The sequence below is a fragment of the Mustelus asterias genome, chromosome 23 (genome assembly GCF_964213995.1).
Source record: "Mustelus asterias chromosome 23, sMusAst1.hap1.1, whole genome shotgun sequence".
Classification (NCBI taxonomy): Eukaryota; Metazoa; Chordata; class Chondrichthyes; order Carcharhiniformes; family Triakidae; genus Mustelus; species Mustelus asterias.
In genome coordinates this window covers 56,327,425-56,348,891 of record NC_135823.1, presented here as the reverse complement: position 1 = coordinate 56,348,891, position 21,467 = coordinate 56,327,425, and the positions used below count along the sequence as shown (strand labels likewise).

The following is a 21,467-nucleotide window of genomic DNA, read 5'->3' as shown; positions in this document are numbered from 1 at the left end:
AAGTTTGAAGGGTGGCCTGATAGAGATCTTTTGATTTGATTTGATTTGATTTATTATTGTCACATGTATTAGTTTCCAGTGAAAAGTATTGTTTCTTGCGCACTATACAAAGCATACCATTCATAGATAAGGAAAGGAGAGAGTGCAGAATGTCGTGTTACAGTCATAGCTAGGCGTAGGGAAAGATCAACTTAATGCAAGGTAGGTCCATTCAAAAGTCTGACGGCAGCAGGGAAGAAGCTGTTCTTGAGTCAGTTGGTACGCGAGCTCAGACTTTTGCATCTTTTTCCTGGTGGAAGAAGGTGGAAGGGAGAATGTCCAAGGTGCGTGGGGTCCTTGATTATGCCGGCTGCTTTGCCGAGGCAGCGGGAAGTGAGGACAGAGTCAATGGATGGGAGGCTGGTTTGCGTGATGGATTGGGCTACATTCACGACCTTTTGTAGTTTCTTGTGGTCTTGGGCAGAGCAGGAGCCATACCAAGCTGTGATACAACCAGAAAGAATGCTTCCTATGATGCATCTGTAAATGTTGGTGAGAGTCATAGCTGACATGCCTTTAGAATTCTGTAAGGATTTAATAGCGTGAATGTGGTGGAAAGGATTCCACTTGTTGGGTGTCCAAAACAAGAGGGCATGCAGAAGAAGACAAGAACATAAGGAATAGTAATAGGAGTAGGTCTCAACTCCTTTTCTGTGCCACTTCTCCAGAACTTTGTTTTGTGCCATTTCCACATCTATTCCTCAATCTATCAAATATTTATCCACCTCCACGTAAAAACTTCTAATAATCCAGCCTCCACCACCCTTTTGGGGCAGAGAATTCCCGAGATTCACCACCCTTTGTAAGAAGAAATTTCTACGCACCTCAGTTTTAAATGACTGACCCTTTATCTTGTAATACGCGTAAGGCAATCACTAATAATGAAGGAATTGAAGGTACATATTTTTTAGAAGTGCGCTTAACATGTGGAAAGCAACATCATAGGAAATAGTTCAGGCAAATAGCCTGGACACATTTAATGGGCAGCTTTGTGAGCGCGAGAGAGAAAGGAACAGAAGGCAATTGTGAGAGTGAGATGAGGAGTGGGTGGACACGTGTTTGGATGTTAGCATTAACACTGGCATAGTTCTGCCAAATACTCTGTAGACTTGATGTAACTCGATGTAACGCTATGAGCTGTGATGTTCTCTGATGTGGGACTTGGAGGGCTGGTACCTCTGAAAGGTGTTGCTCGATATTCAAGCGCCACACCCAAGACTTTTGAGTTATGCAAATGAGATGTTAGTTGCTGGTCAACCTCCATCCGTTTTCATCCCTTTTACATCTTATTTGTTAGTCTTCAGTGTGAGATCTATATTGCATTTTGGTTCTGCAAAATATTCCATAAGTTTAATGAATTCTGCATGATTTTCCCTTCCGAAGAAGAAATTAGTTGGCATTTTAACTTGGCTTTCAGTGTCTCCAAAAATATATGTTCTATGTATGTAGAGAGGTTTAGTATGCTCAAGAATACTCAGCATGGCTTTGTCAAAGGCAGATCGTACCTTACGAGCCTGGTGGAGTTCTTCGAAAATGTGACGAAACACATTGACGAAGGGAAAGCGGTAGATGTGGTTTATATGGATTTTAGCAAGGCGTTCGATAAGGTCCCCCATGCAAGGCTTCCAGAAAAAGTGAGAGGGCATGGGATCCAAGGGGCTGCTGCCCTGTGGATCCAGAACTGGCTTGCTTGCCCAAAGGAGGCAGAGAGTGTGTATAGATGGGTCTTTTTCTAAATGGAGGTCGGTCGCCAGTGGTGTGCCCCAGGGATCTGTTCTGGGACCTTTGCTGTTTGTCATTTTCATAAATGACCTGGATGAGGAAGTGGAGCGATGGGTTGGTAAGTTTGCCAACGACACGAAGATTGGTGGGGTTGTGGATAGTCTGGAGGGATGTCAGAAGTTACAGAGGGACATAGATAGGATGCAAGACTGGGCGGACAAGTGGCAGATGGACTTCAACCCAGATAAATGTGTAGTGGTCCATTTTGGCAGGTCAAATGGGATGAAGGAGTACAATATAAAGGGAAAGACTCTTAGTACTGTAGAGGATCAGAAGGACCTTGGGGTCCGGGTCCATAGGATTCTAAAATCGGCCCCGCAAGTGGAGGAGGTGGTTAAGATGGCGTATGGTGTGCTGGCCTTTATCAATTGAGGGATTGAGTTTAGGAGTCCAGGGATAATGATGCAGCTATATAAGACCCTCGTCAGACCCCACTGGGAGTACTGTGCTCAGTTCTGATCGCCTCATTACAGGAAGGATGTGGAAAAGATTGAAAGGGTGCAGAGGAGATTTACAAGGATGTTGCCTGGATTGAGTGGCATGCCTTATGAGGATAGGCTGAGGGAGCTCGGTCTTTTCTCCTTGGAGAGACGTAGGATGAGAGGAGACCTAATAGAGATATATAAGATGTTGAGAGGCATAGATCAGGTGGACTCTCAGAGGCTTTTTCCCAGGGTGGAAATGTCTGCTACGAGAGGACACAGGTTTAAGGTGCTGGGGGGTAGGTACAGGCGAGATGTTAGGGGTAAGTTTTTCACACAGAGGGTGGTGGGCGAGTGGAACCGGCTGCCGTCAGTGGTGGTGGAGGCAAACTCAATAGGGTCTTTTAAGAGACTCCTGGATCAGTACATGGGACTTAATAGGATGGAGGGTTATAGAACATAGAACATGGAACAGTACAGCACAGAACAGGCCCTTCAGCCCACGATGTTGTGCCGAGCTTTATCTGAAACCAAGATCAAGCTATCCCACTCCCTATCGTCCTGGTGTGCTCCATGTGCCTATTCAATAACCGCTTAAATGTTCCTAAAGTGTCTGACTCCACTATCACTGCAGGCAGTCCATTCGACACCCCAACAACTCTCTGCGTAAAGAACCTACCTCTGATATCCTTCCTATATCTCCCACCACGAACCCTATAGTTATGCCCCCTTGTAATAGCTCCATCCACCCGAGGAAATAGTCTTTGAACGTTCACTCTATCTATCCCCTTCATCATTTTATAAACCTCTATTAAGTCTCCCCTCAGCCTCCTCGGCTCCAGAGAGAACAGCCCTAGCTCCCTCAACCTTTCCTCATAAGACCTACCCTCCAAACCAGGCAGCATCCTGGTAAATCTCCTCTGCACTCTTTTCAGCACTTCCACATCCTTCTTATAGTGAGGTGACCAGAACTGCACACAATATTCCAAATGTGATCTCACCAAGGTCCTGTACAGTTGCAGCATAACCCCACAGCTCTTAAACTCCAACCCCCTGTTAATAAAAGCTAACACACTATGGGCCTTCTTCACAGCTCTATCCACTTGAGTGGCAACCTTTAGAGATCTGTGGATATGGACCCCAAGATCTCTCTGTTCCTCCACAGTCTTCAGAACCCGACCTTTGACCCTGTAATCCACATTTAAATTAGTCCTACCAAAATGAACCACCTCACATTTATCAGGGTTAAACTCCATTTGCCATTTTTCAGCCCAGCTTTGCATCCTATCTATGTCTCTTTGCAGCCTACAACAGCCCTCCACCTCATCCACTACTCCACCAATCTTGGTGTCATCAGCAAATTTACTGATCCACCCTTCAGCCCCCTCCTCTAAGTCATTAATAAAAATCACAAAGAGCAGAGGACCAAGCACTGATCCCTGTGGCACTCCGCTAGCAACCTGCCTCCAGTCCGAAAATTTTCCATCCACCACCATAGCCAGTTACCTATCCAATCGGCCAACTTTCCCTCTATCCCACACCTCCTTACTTTCATCATAAGCCGACCATGGGGGACCTTATCAAACGCCTTACTAAAATCCATGTATATGACATCAACTGCCCTACCTTCATCAACACACTTAGTTACCTCCTCAAAAGATTCAATCAAATTTGTGAGGCACGACTTGCCCTTCACGAATCCGTGCTGACTATCCCGGATTAATCTGCATCTTTCTAAATGGTCGTAAATCCCATCCCTAAGGACCTTTTCCATCAATTTACCAACCACTGAAGTAAGACTAACCGGTCTATAATTACCAGGATCATTTCTATTCCCTTTCTTAAACAGAGGAACAACATTCGCCACTCTCCAGTCCTCTGGCACCATCCCCGTGGACAGTGAGGACCCAAAGATCATCCCTTGCCTCCCAAAGAATCCTAGGATATATTTCATCAGGCCCAGGGGACTTATTGACCTTCAGTTTATTCAAAACTGCCAGTACATCCTCCCTCCGAACATCTATTTCCTCCAGCCTATTAGCCTGTAACACCTTCTCTTCCTCAAAAACATGGCCCCTCTCCTTGGTGAACACTGAAGAAAAGTATTCATTCATCACCTCGCCTATCTCTACTGACTCCATACACAAGTTCCCACTACTGTCCTTGACCGGCCCTAACCTCATCCTGGTCATTCTTTTATTCCTCACATAAGAGTAAAAAGCCTTGGGGTTTTCCTTGATCCGACCTGCCAAGGACTTCTCATGTCCCCTCCTAGCTCTCTTAAGCCCCTTTTTCAGCTCATTCCTTGCTAACTTGTAACCCTCAATCGAGCCATCTGAACCTTGTTTCCTCATCCCTACATAAGCTTCGCTCTTCCTTTTCACAAGACATTCCACCTCTTTCGTGAACCATGGTTCCCTCACTCGGCCATTTCCTCCCTGCCTGACAGGACACCCAGTATTTGTTCCTTGAAAAAGTTCCACTTTTTATTAGTGCCTTTCCCTGACAGTTTCTGTTCCCACCTTATGCCCCCTAATTCTTGCCTAATCGCATCATAATTACCTCTCCCCCAATTGTAAACCTTGCCCTGCTGTACGGCCCTATCCCTCTCCATTGCAATAACAAAAGACACCGAATTGTGGTCACTATCTCCAAAGTGCTCTCCCACAACCAAATCTAACACTTGGCCCGGTTCATTTCCCAGTACCAAATCCAATGTGGCCTCACCTCTTGTTGGCCTATCCACATATTGTGTCAGGAAACCCTCCTGCACACACTGCACAAAAACTGCCCCATCCGAACTATTTGACCTACAAAGGTTCCAATCAATATTTGGAAAGTTAAAGTCCCCCATGACAACTACCCTGTGACCCCCACACATATCCATAATCTGCTTAGCAATTTCTTCCTCCACATCTCGATTACTATTTGGGGGCCTATAGTAAACTCCTAACAACGTGACCGCTCCTTTCCTATTTCTAACTTCAGCCCATATTACCTCAATGTGCAGATCCCCCTCGAAGTGCCTTTCTGCAGCCATTAAACTGCGGTTATAGGTAGGCCTAAAAGGTAGGGATATGTTCGGCACAACTTGTGGGGCCGAACGGCCTGTTTTGTGCTGTAGTTTTCTATGTTTCTATGTTTCTATATATCTATCTATAAATCTATCCGTGTGTATTATAATAAAGTGCAACATATAACATGCTTGTCCTGCCCACTAAGCTCATGTGTTACACTCAAATTTCTCCGTCACACTGCAAGAAAATCATAAAGAAATTCTCCAACATCGGAAGATACTAGAGACAAAATGTCCCTTAATTGATCTCCATAAGAAAGCAGCCAATATTTACTTAAGCAAAGTTGCACTTTGCAGCCTTATTATGATAGTGTGTTTTACATGTTATAATGTTCATTCTATTCAAAGTTACACTTTACAGCCTTATTATAATAGTATAATTTGAATCAAAGTTAAACTTTGTATCTATTATAATATGATGCGTTTTACATGTTATAATGCTCATTCTAACATAGGGAACTTATGTTTCTGTGCTGTAAATACTTTGTAATAAAACAGTGCATGTTGTCTTACCAGGGGGCCACATGCTAGTAATCTATCTATATGTTAAAAACCTTCCATTGACATTCTCTACCTTATCCATTATAAATTCTTACCTCTACATTTATCATGAAAGCGACCTATTTCAACTTGCAATACAATCCTTGACAACATGCCTTGCCACCCACTGCATCTGAGCAGAATGATAACAAAATTCTTCCCAGATTCCTTCCAGATGTGAACTCCTTCCCACATCTACACAACAGCAAACCCTTCTCGTGACCGTGTAACCTCTGACTCACCTTGAGTTTTTTAAAAGTTTATTTGTTAGTCACAAGTAAGGCTTACATTAGCACTGCAACGAAGTCACTGTGAAAAAGACCTATTGAAAAAACGATTGGGCATAAATGGATGGCAAAACACAACTGAAGATGTATGCAATGCAGGAATTGTATGACTCTATAGCTGTGGAGACATATATATCTAACATTTGATTTATTCTCAGGCGATTTTTCTTTTTTGTTGCTAATACAGTGGATTGGTACAAAAGCTGGAAATCCATTAAATGGTTGTTTATTCACCAGGATGCTTTACTGTTTAATGCATCAGATTACACCTTAATTATTGCTGAAACTGCAGGATGTGTGATTCATATCAGTTTGACAAAACATTTTCAATGGATTTCGAATCAAGACAGTGAAGATGATCCTGAGATAAAAAAACAGACTCTTGGCTTGAAATTATTCATTAATGACAAGCTTAAGGGTAATTAGATTAACCACCTGGAAGTTTTAATGAACTATCTTATTTCATTGGGGTTCATATTCACAATAACACTTGTCATGCCATAATGAATCATCAGTGACAGGCTACATGACGAGCGGTCTAGTCAATTTGTAGAGAGTCAAGGTTGAAGGGATCAACAATGGTTACATCTCTATTCAGAGGGGATATGGGGCAATGCTGTTTATTTCTCTGTATGTCGATTGTTTAGAATAGAATGGGATCCCTACAGTGCAGAAGGAGGCCATTTGGCCCATCGAGTCTGCACCGACCACAATCCCACCCAGGCCCTATCCCCATAACCCCATGCATTTACCCTAGCCAGTCACCCTGACACTAAGGGGCAATTTAGCACGGCTGATCCATCTAACCCGCACATCTTTGGACTGTGGAAGGAAACCGGAGCACCTGGAAGAGACCACGCAGACAGTGACCCGAGACTGGAATTGAACCCGGGTCTCTGGCACTGTGAGGCAGCAGTACTGACCACTGTGCCACACTGTTGTCCATATGACACTGGGCAGAATTTTGCCATCCCACCCACCACGGAAATCAGCGCAGGTGAGGGGCGGACCATGGAAAGGTCCGCTGACCTCAGGTGGGATTTTTCAGTTTCGGGGCGAGCAAGGCCAGAAAATTCCACCCACTGTGGTAGTCCAGACTGGATCAAACACAAGAGGATTAAGCTGTTAACCAGATTTGGGAGGCGATAGCCTAGAGGTATTATGGCTAGACTATTAATCCAGAAACTCAGCTAATGTTCTGAGGACCGGGGTTTGAATTCTGCCACGGCAGATGGTGGAATTTGAATTCAATAAAAAATATCTGGAATTAAGAATCTACTGATGACCATAAAACCATTGTCAGAAAAACCCATCTGGTCCACTAAATGTTCTTTAGGGAAGGAAATCTGTGCTGCCCTTACCCGGTCTGGCCTACATGTGACTCCAGAGCCACAGCAATGTACCATACTGCTATGGGACGGCACGGTAGCACAGTGGTTAGCACTGCTGCTTCACAGTTCCAGGGATCTGGGTTCGATTCCAGGCTTGGGTCGCTGTCTGTGTGGAGTTTGCACATTCTCCTCGTGTCTGCGTGGGTTGCCTCTGGGTGCTCCGGTTTCCTCCCACAGTTCAAAGATGTGCGGGTTAGGTTGATTGGCCATGCTAAAAAAAATTGCCCTGAGTGTCCTGAGATGCATAGGTTAGAGGGATTAGCGGGTAAATATGTAGGAATATGGGGGTAGGGCCTGTGTGGGATTGTGGTCGGTGCAGACTTGATGGGCCAAATGGCCTCTTTCTGCACTGTAGGGTTTCTATGATTCTACGAATGTGGTTGACTCTCAATCTACCCTCAGGCAGGTAGGGATGGGCAATAAATGCTGGCCAGCCAGCGACGCCCATGTCCCACGAATGAATAAAAAAAAAGATTAAAATTCTCTTAGAGTGCAAAACTGTCAATGAAAAACTGCTCCAATTGAATGGTAGCAACCAACCAAAGACAAATAATGAGAAGGGTGGGGGGAGCAGGGTGTTAGGTGATGATTAGCAGTGGAAAATATTCTAGCACTCTCTTCCGTGGAAAATCAAAAGTTGAAGAAGGATTTATAAAAAATATTGGGCGCGAGCTTATCACCCGTTCAAGCCACGCTCCCGCTGCAGCAAGGTCGGAGAATTTGATGGCCAGCCAAATCTCTGTTCACTGCGGTGGAATGGAAAAGTCCTGCTGGCGTGGACGGTAGTAAGATTCTCGCCCTCATCTACTTTTAGTAAAGCATGGAAGGAAACTCAATTTAAAGCACAATTTTCACCAATTCATAAGCAGGATTCCCATGGAGAGACTATTCTGACCCTTTCACCTGCATTCTTCTGGTTTCAATGCAATTGGACACGAATGTATAACTGAAATATGGTTTCCAGTTGCAGTAACTATACCTCTGACCCAACAATTTCACCTCCACTACATAAGGCTAAACCAACCGCATGGAGTTCCCACCCAGTATCGAACACACCTGGTTTTCAATTCATTCATTTCACCGTGGGCGACCATTTGTCACACCAGTTTTAGGCCTTGACAACAAAGCTGTAAATCTACTTCAGTCTTGAATAACTGAAAGTCACGCCTTTCAGGTTACAATTATAAGTGGAATCATGGTTGGAATTCCATTATTGTCATTATCTGGTCACTCCCCGACAAGTTATTTATTTGAGGCGAGAGCACCTTAAACAAAGCAAAAGCTTGTATACCTTGGTTTCTCTTTGTATTACCAATTCATGATATTCACTTAAAGCTACTTTAAGATGAAGAGGCAAAAGAAGCACATTATGACACTCCCCTTTACCATGCAGACTTCTGCTTTGTGAAGTAGACATCTGTAAAGTCAGTGCAAAATTTCCACCTCTAACTTCCACAATGTACACTTTTGATTGATAGATTGCAAGATTTTTTAAAAAGAAATCTGTTCTCTGGAGGTATTCAAAACAACATACAGCATTGAAGTTACAGAATGTTCCACATAAAGTGCCTGCCAGACTAACGCGCATTGTCCATACAGCTTTTTAGTGGAGGAACAATAGAGTTACATTCCAAACTGATGGCGTTTTGGATCTGTTGTCAAAAGAGATACAAAGAGCCATTTTTCTTCCAAATTAATTGTTGCGTGTTATATTCTCATACCCATACTGTACAACTTATAGACAATTATTTGTTGGCATTGCACCTGAAAAAAACCGCAAGTGGCAAAAACCTTTTAAAAAACAATTGAAGCTTGTATTACGAGAACGTTGTTTTTTCTCTAACAATGAAACGCAACCTTAATTTTATACCACATTATTCTGATTTATAAAGAAGCTGGTGAAACTTTTCACCTTCAATTAACTTGATTGGTGTTTGTTTGTTTAGCGTATCTTCACACCCAACCCTCTTGGGCAATAGAGGGGGGAGGTGGTGGGAGGATTTCCGAGCAGATTATCAGCCCATTGAACAGTGTTGAACGTTCCTTCCATGGCCAACGAGTCCTGGCGTTGGACTTGAACTGGGCACCAAGTCCAGTGGTAGGATCGCTACCACTGAGCCACAAGGCCTTCATTTGATTGATAAAAGGCATACACTTCAGTGTGAAAAACAGAAAGGAAGCGTATTATTTAAATGGTGACATATTGGAAAGTGTTGATGTACAAACTGATGTGCAAGGGTGCCCTTGTACATAGTCAATGAAAGTTGAGAGGCAGATGCAGCAAGCAATTAGGTAGGCAAATGGTATGTTGGTCTTCATTGCAAGAGGATTTGAGTTCAGAAGTAGGGATATCGTACTATAGTTATGCAGAGCCTTGGTGAGACCAAGCCTGGAGTATTGCTTGCTATTTTGGTCTCCCTACCTAAGAAAAGGTGTGCTTAGCATAGAGGGACTGCATGGAGGTTCATTAGCCGGGACTGTCCTATGAGGAGAGATTGGTTTGACCGGGCTTGAATTCACTAGAGAAGGACGAGAGGATGATTGAAAAGTATAAAATTCTAACAGGGCTGGACAGATGAAATGCAGGGAGAATGTTTTCCCTGGTTGGGGAATCTAGAACCAGGTGACACAGCCTCAGCATATAGGGTCAACCACTTAAGACTGAGATGAGGAATAAGTTCTTCACTCAAAGGATAGTGAATCTGTGCATTTCTCTGTCACAGAAGCATGTGCAGGTGAAGTCACTGGGTGTTTCAAGAAACAGATAAATAATTTCTTAGATTTTAATGGCTTCAAGGGGATGGGAAGAAAGCAAGCATTGAGATAGAGGACGAGGCACGATCATATAGAATGGTGGTGCAGGCTCAAAGGGCCGAATGGCCTACTCCTGCTCCTGGTGTCTATGTTTCTATGTTTCAGTATTTGTTTGTGTAAGGTTTTGCTTTTGATACTTTCAATTTATTTATCTTCTGAATCGAAACTTTTCAATGCTTCAAATTTGCAAGTCAGTTTTTTTTTGTAACAGTTGCATTCTGACCAGTGGAATCTCTGTTAAATGCAAGTTTCCATCTGGGGCCAATTGTGCTCCTTCCAATTTGGAGGATCGTTGAGGTTCTCCTTGAATCTCTGTTTGTTATTTCGACTAACAGAGAATCAATGTCACTATTTCTGACAGTGAAAATTATGGAAAAAAATCAATTTAATTTTTTTGCTTATACACAATTCTCCTCACATCTCCCTTTTCATACTCAAGGAGTCCCAGTTAGGAACATAGATATAGGAGGAGGCCATTTATCCCCTTTAGTCTATTCTACCATTGAAAGAAATTGTGGTTGATCTATTATTAAACTCCATAGACTTACATTTGTCCCATATCTCTCAATATTTTTGGTTAATAAAAATCCAGCAATCTCAGGTTTAAAATGGGCACAGTGGTTAGCGTTGCTGCTTCATAGCTCCAGGGACCTGGGTTCGATTCCTGGCTTGGGTCACTGTCTGTGTGGAGTTTGCACATTCTCCCCATGTCTGTGTGGGTTTCCTCCGGGTGCTCTGGTTTCCTCACACGGTCCAAAGTTTTGTGGGTTAGGTTGATTGGCCATGCTAAATTGACCCTAGTGTCAGGGAATTAGCAGGGTAAATGTGCGGAGTTACGGGAATAGGGCCTGGGTGAGATTGTAGTTGGCACAGACTTGATGGGCTGAATGGCCTCCTTCTATGATTCTACGAAAATTTACCATTGATTGACTGCCCTTTGTAGAATTGAGATCCATTCTACATGGCGAGAACTGTCTTCTAATTTCACTTCTTTGGGACATTTTCTGTTGTAAACATATCCAAAGATATGTCATTGTTACCCAATAGAATTTATTCTTCCAGTTATTTTTCGCTTCACAAGGAAAATGATCTTCCTAACCCTTCTTAATATGGTTTCATATATGTTCCAACTTCCTATCTTCCAAGTTTATTTTTATATAATAATTTTACCATTTCCATTTTATCATGCTGTGTCCTTTGTGGGGCCATTTTGTCTTGACAGGACAATGAGGAAGTGCTGGGACAGTAAGGGATGATGGGATAGGAAAATAGGACTTTGGAGCAGGAGTAGGCCATTCAGCCCTTCAGGCCTGTTCTGCCATTCAACAAGATCATGGCTGGTCTGTTTGTGGTCTCAATGTCACTTTTCTGTCTGCCCCCCCCCCCCCCTTGACTCCCTTGCTTGTCAAAAATTTGTCCAATGTTGCCAGGAAAAACTAAACGTCCTGGCCTCCACCCTTTCTGAGAAAGAGAATTCCACAGACTAATGACCTTCTGAAAGAAAACAAAATCTCATCTCACTCTCAAAACGGAGACTTCTGATTCTTAAACTGTGTGCCCTGGTTCTAGTCACCCCCACAAGTGGAAACATCCTCTCAGTATCCACTCCATCAAGTCCCCCCACCCCTGGTTCCAGCATCTTCTATGTTTCAATATGATCACCTCTCGTTCTTCTAAACTCCAATGGGTACAGGCCCAACCCACTCAACCTTTCTTCATAGGATAAGAGCTTCATCCCAGGAATGAGTCAAGTAATTTGTACATTTTGGTCGTTTTACATAGAAGTACTTTGCGATTACAGTACAGAAACAGACCATTTGGTCCAACTGGTCTGTGCTCCTCATGAACCTCCTCCCATCCCATCATAAAGTCATAGAGTCATAAAGCACGGAAACAGGCCCTTCGGCCCAACCAGTCCATGCCGACCATGGTGCCCTCCCAGCTAGTCCCAATTGCCCACGTTTGGCCAATATCCCTCTAATCCTTTCCCATTCATATACTTATCCAAATGCTTTTTAAATGTTGCTATTGAAACTGCCTCAACCCCTTTCTCTGGCAGTTCATTCCATATGCACTCCACCCTGTGTGTGAAGAAGTTGCCGTTCAGGTCCCTTTTAAATATTTCCCCTCTAACCTTCGACCTATGCCCTCTAGCTTTCAATTCCCCTCCCCTGGGAAAAAGACTATGGGCGGGATTTTATGGCCTCGCTCATCCCGAAACCATAAGATCCCGCCCGAGGTCGAGGGACCTTTCCATGGTCTGTCCCTCGCCTGCTCCGATTCCCGTGGCGGGCGGGACGGTAACACTCTGGCTTATGTCTGTTCATCCTATCTATGTCCCTCATGATTTTATACACCTTAATAAGGTCACCACTCATTCTCCTACATTCCAATGAATAACGCAGGAATCATGTCTCACTCTATAGCATATCATTCTATTCCTTTCTCGCTCATGTACTTTCCTGGTTTCCCCTCAAATGTCAGGGTGCCGGGTTGGTTGCAGCAAAGAGGACAAGGAAAAGAACATAATCGCTGCAGGAGCAAGCCTTTGGCTTAGAGGTAAAATTCCAACCTCTGAGTTAGACATGTGCTGGTTTCAAACCCTCTCCAGATATTCCCAGTGCTGCAGCTCCAACTCTAAAGTCTGGGTTGACATCCAACAGGGAGCCGGCATTCCGAATGGGATTGAACCTAAAGGAAGCATTGAATACAAACAAAATGCCCCACCAATTTTGTGGCACAAGCGGGGCTAACTTGACTAGTACTCTGTTTGCATGCTTCATTGTGAAACAACCACTAATAGCTCTGGAAATAAAGGGACCACGAAAATAAAATTGCTTTAGGCAAATTATTGTTTCACCTGTAAACAAGCCTGAAAGTCACCCAGTGAATGTATGTTGGGGAATCCCAGTACTTTTATATTATATTAGCAAATCTTTAAAAAAAACTCAGAACAGGAAATTTTGAGGGAATGTTTCAATGACTAAGTTCCCTCCATTAAAATATTCTTACCACATTGTCACAGAGACGGGCGGCATGGACAAGTTGGGCCGAAGGGCCTGTTTCCATGCTGTAAACCTCTATGACTCTATGAGACTTCTTTTTTGACATCAGGTTTGTCCTGTTCAAGAGGCCACAATGATGCCTTGCTCATCAACATATGTAAATAACTAAAATCTTTTCATCAACTTTCAAAACAGGAAGTGCTGCAACTACCCAGGACAGAAATCAGCATTGGAAAAGAGGAATGCAGGCTAGGCCGGAACGCTACCACCTCGCGCGCCACAGAATCGGCACGGGCAAGGGTCCAACAACGGAAATCTCCATTGGCCTCAGGCGTGAATTTCTGGTCTCGCCTGAGCGAGGCCTTAAAATCCCGACCAATAGGCAGGATAGAGTCAGAATACTCTCTACCCCTAACATCAATCTGCCATTTCTCTTTATTGAGGGGACCGATATATAGTACGAGCATTTTCCATTCTTTCCTTCTGTAGTGCAGCCCATCGAGTCTGCACTGACCACAATCCCAGCCAGGCCCTATACCCATAACCCCAGGCATTTACCCTGCTTGTGCCCCTAAGGGGCTATTTAACATGGCCAATCCACCTAACCAGCACATCTTTGGACTGTGGAAGGAAACTGGATCACCCAGAGGAAACCCACGCAGACATGGGGAGAATGTGCAAACTCCACAGTGACCCAAGCCAGGATCCCTGGTGCTGTGAGGCAGCAGTGCTAACCACTGTGCCACCATGCCGCCGTGTAAACTATATTATTTTTAGAGGGCGGGGGTCTTGTTTCACGCTTCTTATCCTAGATACTTTGGTATCTGAATTTTGCATAATTCTCACACATGTGCCCCAGGATAATGAGCAGGAAGTACTGCCCGGCTATTCCATTATCCTGTGTCGCCTTTGAAAAGCATCAAAACTCACCTTAGACTTTATCAGAATTACATGCTTAAACTGGCCCTTTGAAAGACTATTCAATTACCCTACTCATCCCCCAAAGCTCTACAGATTCTTCTTCCTCTTTAGCTCCATGTTTACTGAACAGATGGATATACAAGTCAATTAATGTAGATACTACACTAACCCCACAATCGCAATGCAAAAAACAACTCAATACACATTCACATCTTGTTCAATTACTGCCGGAGGTATGAATGGAGTTGGTTTTTACAATTGCCTTGTGTGTTCCTATTGAATTAAAGGAATCTTCAGAAGCTAACACAGAACAAAAATGCTAATATTTTGTTGCGAAAGCAAATTTTTTTTACCTTTCAATGATGCATGTGCAAAACTATTCCTCACATCTTATTCGCCTACACTTCCTGCTACCTCGGAAAAGCAGCCAGCATAATCAAGGACCCCATGCGCCCTGGACATACTCTCTTCCACCTTCTTCTGTCGTGGAAAGGATACAAAAATCTGAGATCACGTACCAACCGACTCAAGAACAGCTTCTTCTGTGCTGCCATCAAACTTTTGAATGGGCCTACCATACACTAAGCTGATCTTTCTCTACACCCTAGCTATGACTGTAACACAATATTCTGTACCCTCTCCTTTCCTTCTCCCCTATGTGCTGTATGAATAGTATGTATTGTCTGTATAGTGCGCAAGAAACAATACTTTAAAGTTTATTATTAGAGTGACAAGTAGGCTTACATTAACACTGCAATGAAGTTACTGTGAAAATCCCCTAGTCGCCAACCACCAATTTAGCCAATTTAGCGTGGCCATACATCTAACCAGCACATCTTTCGGACTGTGGGAGGAAACCGGAGCGCTTGAAGGAAACCCACGCAGACATGGGGAGAACGTGCAGACGCCGCACAGACAGTGGCCAGGGCCGGGAATTGAATCTGGGTCCCTAGTGCTGTGAGGCAGCAGTGCTAACCACTGTGCCACCGTGCCGCCCTTTTCACTGTATCTGAGTACATGTGACAATAATAGATCAAATCAAACCTTCACATCCTGTGGAATTATCACTGGAGATCGGAATGTAGTTGGTTTTTACAATTGCTTTGCGTGTTCCGATTGAATTAAGGGAATCTTTCAGAAGCTAACACAGGACAAAAATGTTGATATTTTGTTGTGATAGCAGATTTTGTTTTACCTCCAATGATGTGTCATGTGCAAAACTATTCCTCATATCTTACACGTGCGTGGTGAACATTTTTTAAACTCACATGTTTCCATGGGTGTGAAATTGGCACGCTAGTCACTTTCATCATTGAATATTCTAAACTGCTGAGTTGGGAAATGGTCTAGTCGGGAAGTTACACAATCCTTTGGGGAAATATGATCCCAAAACCACCCTGTGTTCATTGGCAGGCACAACCGAGACCTCTTTGTGGCTTCCAGTGAACCTTAAGATAAAGGAAAATGGCACAGTGGTTAGCGCTGCTGCCTCACAGCGCCAGGGACCCGGGTTCGATTCCCGGCTTGGATCACTTTCTGTGCGGAGTGTGCACGCTCTCCCTGTATCTGTGTAGGTTTTCTCTGGTTTTCCCCCTTAGTCTATTAGTCCCTTAATGGGCGGCACGGTAGCACAGTGGTTAGCACTGCTGCTTCACAGCTCCAGGGACCTGGGTTCGATTCCCGGCTTGGGTCACTGTCTGTGTGGAGTTTGCACATTCTCCTCGTGTCTGCATGGGTTTCCTCTGGGTGCTCCGGTTTCCTCCCACAGTCCAAAAGATGTGCGGGTTAGGTTGATTGGCCATGCTAAAATTGCCCTTAGTGTCCTGAGATGCATAGGTTAGAGGGATTAGTGGGTAAATATGTAGGCATATGGGGGTAGGTCCTGGGTGGGATTGTGGTCGGTGCAGACTCAATGGGCTGAATGGCCTCTTTCTGTGCTGTAGGATTTCTATGGTTTCTAAAAGACATGCTGGTTAGGTGCATTGGCTGTGCTAAATTCTCCCTCAGTGTACCCAAACAGGCGCTGGAGTGTGGCGACTAGAGGATTTTCACAATAATTTAATTGCAGTGTTTATGTAAGCTGACTTGTGACAATAAATAAAAACTTAACTTAAACTTAAAAGTTGACTCTTAAATGCCTTCAGGGATGGGTAATAAATGCTGGCCCAGCCACCGATGCCCACATCCCATGAGCGAATAAAAAAACATTACCCAGAGTCTACAGTGTACCCGAACAGGCGCCTGTGTGTAGCGAGTGGGGGATTTTAACAGTAACTTAATTGCAACGTTGACGTAAGCCGACCTGTGACACTAATAAATAAACTTAAATACAGCGGATACTGCAATCTGAAACAAAAACAGAAAAAGCTGGGGAAATTCTGACATGTCCATCAGTCCTGCTGAGGGTTTTTCCAGCATTTTCTTGTCTTTGTTCCAGGGAACCTTGTTAGAGGTGTGGATTGTGTCCTGAGTCAGCCTCCTCCTGCTTTAAAAAAAACCATGCAGATACAACAGGAATGAAACCACCTCTTCGCCACAGCACTGGGTGTGGTGGGAATCCTGAGGAAATGGGACTCCTGACAGGTAGTGAAATCCAGGTGTGGCTCAGTGTAATTCAGAAAGGTGGGGGAGGAGGAGATAAGAACAGACTGGGAGGAGCTTGTTTTCTAGGTGTCAGGCTCGGAGTTTGGTTCCTGGTTCAGTTACTTCATTCCCTGGACTGGACAGAGGTGCTATTTCATTGGGGTTGGGCACAGGGGATTTATTTGTGTTAGGAGAGGGGAGGTGGGTGAGAATGGCTCTCTCCCAGTTACAGTGTCTGGACCAGGGGAATGTCAACTATAGGACCAATGAATCCAAGCCTGAGTTCTACTACAGCGAGCCCCAGAGACTGGCCGTGGAGACTCTGCTGGCCGGCGGCACACAGGCTTTTAACGAGAGGGTGGCCAAGGAGAATCTCCGCGAGTTCCTGTCTGAGCTGGACATTGAGCGGATCCTGGACTCGGTGCGGGATTTCATACCGGAGACGGAGTGGCTGGAGGGAGAGGAGAGAGGGGAGGATGAAGGGGCGGGAAGCCAAGGGGAGGGAGAGAAGGGGCCAGCAAGCCAGCAGGAGGACAAGAAGCCCCTCTCCCTGCATTACTGGCCGGACACCTCGGACATCTCCCGGCCCCGCTTGGAGCTGGGCTGGCCGGATTCCTCTGCCTATCGCGGGGTGACCCGGGCCAATGTGTACACCCAGCCTCCGGTGGAGGGTTCGGTCCACATCAAGGAGATGGTGCGCAGAATGATCAGCAACGCTCAGAAGGTGAGAGAGAGAGGCATTCAGATGGGAATTTCAGAGTTTAGAATGATCTGGCTGCCCCCTAAGATCAGAACAGCACTGAACAGCCCAGTTCACTGAGTTACAAACTCACAGACCAGAAATGCTCCCAACATCACAAACAGGGAGGGATATTTAACAGTGAACCATGCTATAAAGGAGAGATTGGGACAAAGCTGAGTCACAGAGGCTGGTTTTCAAGAGAGTCTGGAAGAGAGAGAGAGAGATGGAGAGGTTAAGGGAGGGAATTCCTGTCTGAAGCAGAGTCACTGTGAATTGGAAAGGTTAACTCTCTGTCTCCACAGATGTGGAGGTGCCGGCATTGGACTGGGGTGGGCACAGTAAGAAGTCTCACAACGCCAGGTTAAAGTCCAACAGGTTTATTTGGAATCATGAGCTTTCGGAGCGCCGCTCCTTCATCAGGTGAGTAGCGAATTCCACTCACCTGAGGAAGGAGCAGCGCTCTGAAAGTTTGTGTTTCCAAATAAACCTGTTGGACTTTAACCTGGAGTTGTGAGACTTTTTACTTTCTCCACAGATGCTGCCAGACCTACTGAGTTTTTCCTAGTATTTTCTGTTTTTAATTCTAAAATAGATCATTAGGACCACTGACTGTAGCCATAGTAAACAAAAGTTAATTCCTTTGTCCAAAGGTTAGATGGATTGGCTAAATGTGTGGGGTTAAGGGAATAGGGTGCGGGGGGGGGGGGGGGGGGGGTGCAGAGGGCTTGGATAAGATACTCGACAGAGAGTCGGAGCAGACTTGATGGGCTGAGTGGCCTCCTTCTGCACCGTAGGGATTCTATCATTCTATTCTCTGATTCTGTGATCCAGAACATTGAAGTAATCATTTCTGATTCAATCATTACATGCCACAAGCTATCTTACAATTGTATGATGCATTATATAATTAATATATATATATATCATTCAATCTATAAAAGAGAAAGGACATGTAGCCAATCAGTTGGGGATAGGGGTAGCGATATATGCTGCAAACTTATTCACGAAAATGATTTTCGTGTTTGTTTTATTGACTGACTTTTTTTTAAAAAAGACACCTCACTGGTATAAGTAATGCCATGTGAATTTTTAACAAATCCCCTCTTTAGCAGAAGGGTTTCCTGCTGATGTTTTGAAGTCAGTGTTGAATCCACTCTTGCTGGTTGCGGTAGAAACATGACTCCGGCCTTTGTAAGCTGGGAAGGTGTCACATTCACTGCAGTGAGTAGCAGCGAGGGAGGGGAATGACTGAGAGTGGGAGCTGGGGAGGATATGGGGGGCAGGATCATTCTTCAATCCACGTTGCCCATTCCATCAGTGCAGCGTGTTAGAACAGCTCAGTGATGAGTAACTGTGTGCTGGCGTTCATATTCCACAGTCTCCTCCCATCTCATCCACCTCCTCCCAGCCTTCCAGCACATCTTGTTATTGATTCCCCACCGCCCCCCCCTCCTCCTCTTCAATTAGTCATCCATTTCCTTTTGACAGTATCTGTTATTTCCCGCAACCACTTCCTGTGGTAGCGAGTCCCACATTCTAACCACTCTGAGTAAAGACATTCCTCCTTATTTCCCTGTTGGATTTATCAGCAACTCATATCCCTCTAGTGCAGATCCATCGAGTCTGCACTGACTCTCCGAAAGAGCATCTTACCCCTATTCTCGCAACCCCATGTTTTTACCCTGCTAATCTCCCTAACCTACACATCTTTGGGCACTAATGGGCAATTTAGCATGGCCAATCCACCTAACCTGCACATCTTTGGAATGTGGGAGGAAACCCATGCAGACAAGGGGAGAAGGTGCAAACTCCACGCAGACCCGAGGCTGGAATTGAACCCGGGTCCCTGGCGCTGTGAGGCAGGAGTGCTAACCATTGTGCCACCGTGCCGCCCAGCAGAGGATACATGGGAAAGGCCACAGAATGTAGTACCGGTTGTAGAGGAATGAAATAAATTTTCACCTCTCTTCTTAACACACTGCAATTTTGTCTTCACTGGCATAGTGTCATAACATTAGGATAGATATTTTGTTTTGACTTGTGTAACCCATGTGTTAGCAGTATCTTGCTATATATATCCTCGTTCATAATGGCTCTCATTCCAATATTGCACCAATTTCAGAGCTCAAATTCAAGCTAAAATAAACATTGGGTTTGTACGGCTCAATGATGACAAATGTTAATCTGTTGTTGGAATTAATTTAAATTCCAAATTTCGATGGTAATACAATCCAATTGTAGGCATTGAAACATGCTGAAGGGGTTTAACAGAATTCCCATTGGTGTAGCTCCCTTACTGGTGGGCAATCAATTGAAGGGAAATTTACAGAGTTACCCCAAACAACAGCTCCTGGATTGTATTAGAGAGTTGAGCAGAGAAAGTGCAGGCTTCAGGACATTCCTTCTTTTCAGTGTTAACACTCTTGCTTCTAAGTCAGAAAGCTGTTGGTCTCCTCCAGAGTATACTAACACTTCCGTGCAGTACTAAAGGAGTGCTGCACTGTCAGAGGTGCTGCCTTTTGGGAGAGATGTTCAATTGAAGCCTTGTCTGCCTCACGAGTGAATGTAAAAGGGTCTGTTTCGGAAAAGTGTAGTGCAGTTCTCCCCAACGTCGCAGCCAATATTTATCCCTCAAAAGGCTCCATTGAAAAGGATGACCTAGTTGCTGCACTGCCGTTTGTGGAAGCTTGCGTGCAAATTTGCTGTTGTATTTCCTACATTACAAAAATGAAGCTTTTTAAAAAAAACAAATGACTTAATTGGCTGTCAGGCAAACACTTTGGGACACCCTGGGGCTGTGAAATATGGAAACTCCTTCTTTACCTGGTTAGTCAGAGTATTTTCTATTACTGGTGCTAACAAATACAATTACGTAGAAGTATCTGGAATTTGAAGCATAGAACCAGGCCATGCATGGGGAGGCATTGGCTTAGTGGCACCATTGCTAGACTATTAATCCAGAAACTCCGCTAATGTTCTGGGGACCCGGGTTCAAATCCCGTCACGGCAGATGGTGGAGTTTGAATTCAATTTTTAAAAATCCGGAATTAAGAAGCTACTGATGACCACGAAACCATTGTCGGAAAAATCCACCTGGTTCACTAATGTTCTTTAGGGAAGGAAACTGTCGTCCTTACCTCATCTGGCCTAGATGTGACTCCAGAGCCACAGCAATGTGGTTGAATCTCAACTGTCCTCGGGCAACTAGGGATGGGCAACAAATGCTGGCCAGCCAGCGATGCCCATGTCCCACAAATGAATTTTAAAAATCCAAAGGTCTATGATGAAGTTCATGCTCCACATAAGCATCTTATTTCATCTTACCCTGTTAGCACATGATTCTTTATCCCTTGTGTATTTATTTAGTTTTTTGTTAAAGACTATTCACCTCTGTGGCACCATTCCATGAATTCAGAGGTTTTCTCTGGCTTCCTCTTTGGGTTTATTGGTGACTATTTTATATTTACAACTCCTAGTTATGGTTTCTGCCACAAGCAGAAACAGCTTGTCAACAGCTGCCTCATCTAAATAGAACTCCATTCCAAAAAGTGAAATGAATTTTGACCACAGACAGTGGAGAATGTCAACAATAAAATGACTTAATGACTGTGCAGCATTCGAGTGCGGAACTACAACTACTTTAACCTGGTGTTGTTAAACTTCTTACTGTGTTTATCACTGTTCACAGGTGATCGCTGTCGTAATGGATTTATTTACAGACATTGATATCTTCAAAGACCTACTGGATGCCAGCTACAAGAGGAAGGTTCCTGTCTACATCATCCACGATGAGGTCAACATCAAGCATTTCTTGAAGATGTGTGAGAGTTCAGGAATGCACATGGGGATGCTGAAAGTAAGTGGG

The 21,467-nt window shown here is 44.4% G+C and overlaps 2 protein-coding genes across 3 annotated transcripts in view; one reads left to right on the top strand and one right to left on the bottom strand.

Annotated features, from left to right (window-relative positions):
• LOC144510808 (sodium/mannose cotransporter SLC5A10-like) overlaps positions 1 to 21,467 on the bottom strand; it is a 163,950-nt gene that overhangs the window by 39,273 nt on the left and 103,210 nt on the right. The window lies entirely within an intron of this gene.
• The window catches only part of fam83gb (family with sequence similarity 83 member Gb), a 33,597-nt gene continuing 29,088 nt past the window's right edge, over positions 16,959 to 21,467 (top strand). The window contains exons 1-2 of the mRNA XM_078240713.1: positions 16,959 to 17,584; positions 21,291 to 21,458. Of these exons, the coding sequence (XP_078096839.1) occupies positions 17,072 to 17,584; positions 21,291 to 21,458 (681 nt within the window). The 5' untranslated portion in view covers positions 16,959 to 17,071. The remainder of the gene's footprint in view (positions 17,585 to 21,290; positions 21,459 to 21,467) is intronic.